General features: G+C 41.2%; 1 protein-coding gene across 2 annotated transcripts in view; it reads right to left on the bottom strand.

Moving 5' to 3' along the window:
• The window catches only part of LOC122661239 (phospholipase A-2-activating protein), an 84,943-nt gene that overhangs the window by 11,480 nt on the left and 64,910 nt on the right, over positions 1-8,553 (bottom strand). For both annotated transcript variants that reach the window (XM_043856583.1, XM_043856582.1), the window contains exons 16-18: positions 7,957-8,122; positions 1,449-1,526; positions 1,142-1,278 (exon numbers count right to left, since the gene is read on the bottom strand). In XM_043856583.1, coding sequence (XP_043712518.1) covers positions 1,142-1,278; positions 1,449-1,526; positions 7,957-8,122 — 381 coding nt within the window. The remainder of the gene's footprint in view (positions 1-1,141; positions 1,279-1,448; positions 1,527-7,956; positions 8,123-8,553) is intronic.

Here is an 8,553-nt window from a genome sequence, read left to right as displayed (position 1 = left end):
GAACACAATAGAGAACCGTACAACTGCTTCATCTATTTCTCTTAGGTTATGAAAAGAACCCCTTAATCTCCACATAGAGCATATGCTCATTGGTCAAAAATATTTTTGCTAGAACAAGTCAATGGTTGAGAAGAAAAGTGACAGTACATGACACTCACGGAAAGAAAAGGAAATGACCACATCAATTTTTAGAAAGGTGGATTGGACAGTTAGAGAAAAACCCAAGCACTTATCAGGGATTTCTTTTGGATTGTCTTGTGTCCTCCATGCGTATACTTGCTTGCTATCATCATAAACTTCAATGCCAGCAGTTTCACAATTATAATCACAGTATCTTCACCAGGAAATGAATTTTGGGATAACCATGACGCAACTAAAGGTTGAGAAAGCTTAACAATATCAAACATCTGATCCTAGATGGCCACAATATTCGAAGAGAAATGCCAACTCAATCGCCATGTATGTTTCCATTGAGCTTCACAGAGTCCATCCTTAATTTCCAACCCAAGTGCCATGTCTGTTTCCATTGAGCTCTCACAGAGTCCATCCTTAATACCAAATTATGATATTTTGATCAAGTCCAAAATTAGAAGGGAACTAAAAAACAACGGCAGAACAAAATGTTGATTCCTCCTCCTTTTTCGCTGTCATTATGCTGTTCCTAAGGGTTCAAGACAAAGTCAACCTTTAGCATCAAATTACAGCATGCTGACCTTTGAAGACCTGAGTACAGGAACATTGGGGAAACATGCTATTTCTTTCTTTGAATCTCTACCATCATACAACTTCCATAAATTCCGACCACATGTTGACATAATCAAACCTATTAACTGATGCCACAACAAATACTCCAAAAGCCTTCTCAACAAATACTCTTCCTATTCTTCAATGTACTATAAGTATAAACCAATTAACCACTTAAAATCAGGCTATATAGGTAAACCCTAAATAAAACAGGAGACGGCTATGCAGAAAAAAGGCCAATACATTTTTTCATAGCATGCAAAATCCAAACAAGTAATTTGGGACTTCCTTCTCAGTAAATCAAAATTTTACTCTGTAAATTGTTGAGTCATTCTCATTAGGCGTTCGCCAACTAGATTGGGAAATCAGATCACAACTCAAGTGAGTTAGTACTAACCTCACTGCGATGGATTTGTAACAATGGATAAAAGTAGGAATGCTTAAAGAGATTTGTCACAGCACGGATGGTGGTCAAAATATTTGCAGGCAGTGCAGGAGTCACAGCAACTTTCTTAATAATCTCTATCAACACATCTAGTTAGAACAGATAAAGACCAGAGTCAGTATCAAACTGGATCAAGAAAGTATTCACAAGAAAGAAACGTAGGGTCATAAAAAAAAAAAAAAAAAATTGGTTGGATAAAAATATTAAAACTTTAAAGCAAAGCCTACAGCCTAATACATCACAGGCCAAAATTTGATACCATTTTGGTCTTTTGTATGCATAAAAAGTAAATTTGCGCCATCAGGATGCAGGATGATCATTCTTAAAATATCAATCGCTGCAAACCAGCAAATAGTGTGTCAGCAAAATACCACAGTTGGATCCATAGAGAAAAACAAATCAAATTGCACACAACTTAAAACAGCATCAACCATTCTAAACATGCTTGCAAAATTTTATAGAGCATATACCAACCACCATAAACAATAAATAGACAGGCTATGTGGGCAGTATGAAGAGAAACGTCTCTTGTGATAAGCCACTCATAAACATTAAACTTCACCACAAGCAGACCAAAATGACTGAATCACCTCACTCTTCCCTTTTTTTCCTTGTGTATTCTCCCCCCCCCCCCGTTCTCTTTTTCCCAGGGGTCTTGGTAATGAATTTTTATTCACCAAAAAAAAAAAGACCGGATCACATAGATGGATCTACAGAAGTAAATGCATTAAATAGCCAGTCCGGGAAACTAAATCACAGCCGAAATTATATTCCTAACTAAGCTAGGAAGCTGTTGCACTATCAATCAACTATAGAGTGCAAAGAAAATCTCATCATAACTTACGGTAAGTCATAGACAGTTAAAATCAATTGATCAGCAAAGAGACAACAGCTTTACTCTGAATGGTTCAAAAGCCGCTGCCATGATCAGAGATAGTTTGGATGGTAAACTATAGCGATAATGAGGATCACAGATGGATCTTCTCTACCCATTCTTATTAACCAGATATAATCATCTTTTTCATCTATTCTTTAGAGAAGAAAGAAGACAACTAAAGAAAAAATAAAGCAGGGTTAAGGAAGAAGACATGCTCAAGGTCAAAAGATGCATTGACCAAAATGCTCTTATCAATCAGACAATGGTGTATATACGTAATGTAAGACTAGAACCAGAATAGGTCTAATCCCAGGCAGGATCAAATAAAAAACTTCCAGTGAACAAGAAATATACATAATGTAAGACTAGAACCAGAATAGGTCTAATCCCAGGCAGGATCAAATAAAAAACTTTCAGTGAACAAGAAAAAGAACAATGGGATCTCATAATGGCAACCACCAAAGAAAGAGAAGAATGGGAACTCAAATGAGGGAATAATAACCTGATGAAGTAGCAAATGGGTCGAATACTTCTCTTGCCAATGAAATGGGTACTCTTCTTGAAAGTAAGATAAATCCCCACATAGAAGACAAGATCAGAACCATAGTTGTCACGGCGTCATGGCGATCCAAGTCGGTGGAGGGGTGTCACGTCGATATATCGACATGTCGCCTGCCATGGCGATCATGTTTTATTTTTTATTTTCTCAATTTTTAATGTCATTTAGTATGCTATAATATATATCCTATAACATAAAAAATCAACATGAAAGTGTACTACTAGAAAAATATCAACTAATTATTTTAACCCCACATAAACTGATCAATGCAGCTGTTGAGAATTGAGATAAGTCCTAAGCTAGGATGGAAAACACAAAATCAAAGGACTGGTTTTTAGCAGATTAACATTAAGCTGAAGGGAAAAAAAAACTGAAATTATGGAGTTGAATATGTGCTTGCTGCTGTTGTGTACTTGTGTGTGTGTGAGACTGTGAGTGATCAGTGATGGACTACTGGCTGTCTGGCTATAATAAATCCCTTCCCCCCCCCCCCCCTGTCTCTCGACTCTGTCCCTGTCTCTGTGACTGTGCAAGCCTGCAACTGTGTGGCTGTGTGCAAGGTAAGAAGAAGAAAAAATAAAATAAAAACACCTTCTCTGTGACTGTGCAAGCCTGCAACTGCAAGGCAAGAAGAAGAAAAAAGAAAAAAAAAACCGAGAGGACTATGGCTGTATCTGGAATAAACCCCTCCCCCCCCCCCTCTGTCTCTCGACTATCTCCCTGTCTCTGTGACTGTACAAGCAGTTCCGAAGACAAAAGAAAAAGAAAAAAGGAAAAAAAAAACCGAGAGGACTACTAACTGAAATAAATCCCCCCCCCTCTGTCTCTCAACTCTCTCCCTGTCTGTGTGTGTGTAACTGTGTATGTGTGGCTGTGCAAGGCAAGAAGAAAAAATAAAAAAAAAATGATACTACTAGTACTGGCTGTAATCATTACCGGAGGCTGGGAGGAGAAGAATTGAAGAAGAGGACTGCCTAGGAGGAGAAGAACTGAAGAACTGAACTGAAAGATCGAGTTGCCGGAGGACTGGGAGGAGGAAGAAGAACCAAATTAAAAAAAAAAATAAAAATTACTTGCCTAGAGTCCTGGAGGTTGCCGGAGGGGTTCGAACTTCGAAGGAGTGAAGAATTCTCTCTGCCGAGAGCTGCAGGAAGCCAGGAACTAAAGCCAAAGTTGCCGCTTACCGGAGTCACGATCCGCTGTCTCACGAACTGTTCCTCTGTCTCGACTCTCAAACTTTCTTTTGGCTTTTGTGATTTCTATTTCCCCCAAATTAGGGTATATGTTTAATGTTTTTAATTTTTATGTTAATGTGTATTGCAGGTGTAACGAAAAAGCATCTAAGCTATTAAATGGTTTTAAAAAAAAAAATTAAGCCTAACTTTTATACATTCAAATGTACAAATATCGACCGATAGTCCCATATATCGTGGTATGGCGTCCATGGCGACGCCATGGAGGCCATATCGGTCGATATTTATACATTAACCGTGGCAAAGCTCGATATGTGGTTTTCCCTAGCGCCAGGACGCCATGGCGACGCCATGACAACTATGATCAGAACTGAGAGAAAACAGAGATCGAACAGCCTTAAGGTTTTCCTAGATTCTCTTGGATCGATGGGGGGGGGTTTCCCTGCTGGCTCAGCTGAAGAAGATGGACCCTGGCATAGTTCAAAATTTCGTTTTGTTTTGGTCAAAATTTCGGATATTTCGGTCAAGTCGAAATGAAATGCAACATCAAATTGAGAAAATGCAATATTTAGGAAATTTTGGTCTAAAAAATGCAATGTTTCGTCAAAATTTCGGTCATTTTACACCCACAAATGGACAAGCAAAACTCAAAGACAAAAAATACAATATTTCGACGGTATCTCGGAAATTTTGGTCTAGCCGAAATGGCCTTCCGAAACGAGATTTAATACTATGGACCCTGACAGCAATGAATATAAAAAGGGCGTACCCAGTGCACAAGGCTTCAGCCACTGCGGGGTCTGGGGAGGATCAAAATGTACACAGCCTTACCCCCGGTTTGTGGAGAGGCTGTTTCCAAAGACTCAAACCCTAGGCCTCTCACCTATCCTATCTCAGGATTCCAACATTGCATAAACAAACTTTTCTATTATTCAAATTCCTGTTCAATGCTAGCCTCTCTTACAAACTTATATAGAAGACTTAAAAATAGACTTAGATACTAAAAAGGAAAAGCCTAACCAAATTCTTAACTTATAAGGTATCCTAAATTGACTAGGAAAGTTGAATAATAAAGAAAACATGCTCAAAATAGGACTCTAACTAAACTAACAAAGTAAATCCCGTTTTTCTACTTTTTACACATTTTTAGGCTTATTAAATTGGCCAATTACATCTGCAAGGTTGAAAGCTACTGGTCTCCTTCTCGAGAGTCGAGATGGCCTAAGCTCCCATGCCCGACCTCCCTGGTCCTCCCTCCCATCTTCTCCTTCCTCCCACCTCCCCTTTGCTACCCCTGGCCTGTCTTCGTCCTCTCTGTTTGGCAACTTCAAGTCTCCTTCTGGAGATGGCCTTAGGCTTCACTTTGTCCCCCCCCCCCACCATTAACGGCACCTCCAAGGTTGCTCATTATGATCCGACCCTCTTGGTCAATGAAGCTCGCAAATGGGAATCCTGCCTTGTAGGGCATTTCATTGGCAGCCGCCCCCCTTTTCCGATTGTCAAATCCTCTCTTTCCAATCAATGGAAGCTCATGGGTTCAGTAGAGACTTTTTTGCTTGGAAATGGCTTCTTCATCTTCAAATTTTCTGACGACCTGGACAAATCTCGTGTGCTTGGGGGTGGTCCTTGGAATGTTGGTAGGAAACCAATCCTCCTCAGACAATGGGATAGGCACCTGCAGCTCAACAAGCTTGATCTTAGCTCTATCCCTCTATGGGTTTCTCTGCCAGGGCTTCCGCTCCATTTTTGGTGTGAGGATGGTCTCAGTGTGGTGGGCTCTGTTCTTGGAAAGCCTCTCTTCTCAGATGGAAGAACAAAGAAAAAAGATCGTCATGCCTTTGCCCGAATCTGTGAGGAAGTCGCCGTTGATGCTCCTCTTCCGTCTTTCATCACAGTCTCTGAAAATGAAGGGGTCTCCTTCCAGCAACCTGTGAGCTTTGACTGTAAAACCCCCCCTTTGTGCTTCCTATCGAGTGTTCGGTCACTCACAGGGTAAATGCCATCTTCGACAAAATCCTTCTCCCATTCCCACCTCTTCTAGAACCCTCCCCCATCCCCCTCTTGAGCCCCATGTTCTCACCGTCCCTCCTTCCATCAATCCAGTGAATTCCCCCCTATTATACCCTCTTTCGATCCCCTCCTTTCCTCTCACTCCTGGTACCCTCCCCCTAATGCCTCCTGTCATGGCGGTGATGGTAACCCCTCTCCTTCTCCCTCTTGTGGTCACCGCCGGCAGCGATCTAAATGTGTTTGCGGCCTTCCCTTTGCTCCTCCTCCTTGTCCAATGGTCTCTGGCGGTCTTTGGACTGCTGGTCCCAACCGTTTCCTCCCTTTGGAGTAGTTGCCCGACTCCTCTTCTGCTACCCCTACCACTCTGACCTCCTCTTTTGCGCCTCTGACGGTGTCCCCTTCCTCTATTGAAGAACCCCTTTCCTCTTCCATTGTCGAGTCGGTTTCTCCCTCTGTTGCCCTGACTTCTCCTTCCCCAGACATCTCTCCTTCTATCCCTCCCATTTCCTCCCCTTTTCGTTTCGGGATTTCCAGCTACCTCAACAACCTTAAAAACCCCTTCCTGTACTCTCCTCGTGGTCCTCCTCTAGTGGGCCCCGAGTAAACCCCTCTCCTTTTTCTTCCCATTCCATTCCTCGGCCCATCTCCCCCTCCCTTCCCTCTTCCGTTGTTTCGGCTGGGCCTTTTGGACCAGCTGGGCCCAACAGTCCATTTACTCCTTTTATTTCACCCCTTTGCTCTAACTCCGGTTTGTTGGCCCATTCTTGTTTGGGCCTTAGTTCTTCTTTTGCTGCTCCCATCTTTGAGCCCCAGCCTAATGCTCCCCCGCCTCTTCGTGTTTTCCGCAGCTGTAACCCCAGCTCCCCTCCTTTCCCTAAGATTCGCCCCTAGATTGCCTACTCCCTTCCCTGCGCTGAGAAGATCTTGCCTATGAGTTCGATTACTAGAGATCATGTTTTCAGCCGCGAAACTGTGGACCTGGACTAGAGGTCTTGTTTCTCTGGGGCTGCCTTCGGATTGCCTTGTTGGTACTTTGTTTTGGTTTGTTTAGTGAGTAGGTTTTGTGTGGGCTCTTGCCTTAGATTTTGCTTGCCTTTGTCGCTTTGGCGGGAGTTGTATTGGGTTAGCGCTTGTTCCCTCCCCCCCCCCCCTTTTTCTTTCCTTAGGTAATGAAATTATTTATTAATCCAAAAAAAAATAGAAAATTGGCCAATTACATAATAAACACAGAATCAAAGGCCCAATACATACATAACCCATCCCAAGGCTTATTTCCACTAAAATAAGCTCTTTCTCTGACTTATCTGCATCAATAAATTGTAGCACCTCCAGTCCTAAAATATCCTTCTCAACATTGACCCTCACATGGGTTTAGAGAGTTGATTTTAACCTAAAATATACTCAAATCAAGTTTCAAATATTGTTGCCTAATCTGCCAATAATGTTGAAAGAATGCCTAACTGGTAGGTTTGGCTAAGATCAAGTCTTTAAGAAGAATCTAAAAAATATATATTTTGAAGTTATATAAAAATATCAAATACAGCAAACATATATTTAGAAATTTATGTAAGAGATCAAACACAGCAAATGATCGCTTGTTTATCTATACAGTGAAAGGATTACTCAACATAAACAGAGAACAACTTCTCTAATTCTATACAAACATACCACCGAAGAGCTGAGCACTGTCCGATATTTGCGTTGATTAAAATGCCCATGATGGATAAATGCATTCAAGGAGAGCAAGAGTTTAGTAACACGCACACGCACACACGCACACACAACCGAGCATGCATACATGCAAGCACATGCAGATGCGCACACACACACAGACACGCAAGAACAACAATCATATTCAAGAAGATATCATCTAGGACCTAAAGTGGTTGTTTCCTGTACATGACCAATAAAAAAGCACTGGCAAAGATGGTGGTTGCAGCACCTGAAGTTTAAAAAAATAGGAGGCATTATAGCAAGACAACTAAATAAATAAACAAATAATATATAAAGAAGATGGTAAACTGAAGTTTAAAAAAATCACAAGGACATAGAAAACCAAAAAAAAAAAAAACAGTGAGTCATATTCTAGAAGAAAAAAAAAGGTAGTAGTTAAAATTGGCATAATAACCTGGAAACATCAGCGCAACTGGCCATGACTTCAATAACTTCAGCAGCAAAGCAATGTCAGCATCAGCAAATTTACTACAATGATAGTGTGATGTGTCCTTTAATATCTTAACAACCGAAGTCAGCCTTGAGAGCTGAAGCTCATTTAGTGACAATGAATTTTGCCCCTGTTACAACAAATTCCATCATTTTAATAAAAGCACGCATATATAAGGAAAACAGAGAGCCATTTTTTGCAACATGATTGGTCAGTTGGTCACCCGGATTGTTGGATAGACTGGGAATCTCCTGGACCCCTATACATGCCACATGTCATTCTTAATGACCTAGCTCAGCTACTTGTGGGGCTTTTCCCCTTATTTCTCCAACAGTCCTTATTCATCAAACAGGGTCGACTGTTTCAACCAATTTTCAAATCTGCATTCTGGCACATGGCAATGTTGGACTGCCAGATGTCGACCCACTATTAGATGATTGCATAGACAACTAGTCTACAAATTTAGGAGGGCAAACAGATATAATAATGTATCAGAAAAAGGCAGGCAGCAGGAAACCCTTCCAGCTTCACAGCAGCTGGATACCCATCATCAGAATAAAA

Source organism: Telopea speciosissima, chromosome 5 (assembly GCF_018873765.1).
Source record: "Telopea speciosissima isolate NSW1024214 ecotype Mountain lineage chromosome 5, Tspe_v1, whole genome shotgun sequence".
NCBI classification, from domain to species: domain Eukaryota; kingdom Viridiplantae; phylum Streptophyta; class Magnoliopsida; order Proteales; family Proteaceae; genus Telopea; species Telopea speciosissima.
Note: the sequence above shows the minus strand (reverse complement) of the source record. Positions and strands in the feature narration are given on the sequence as shown.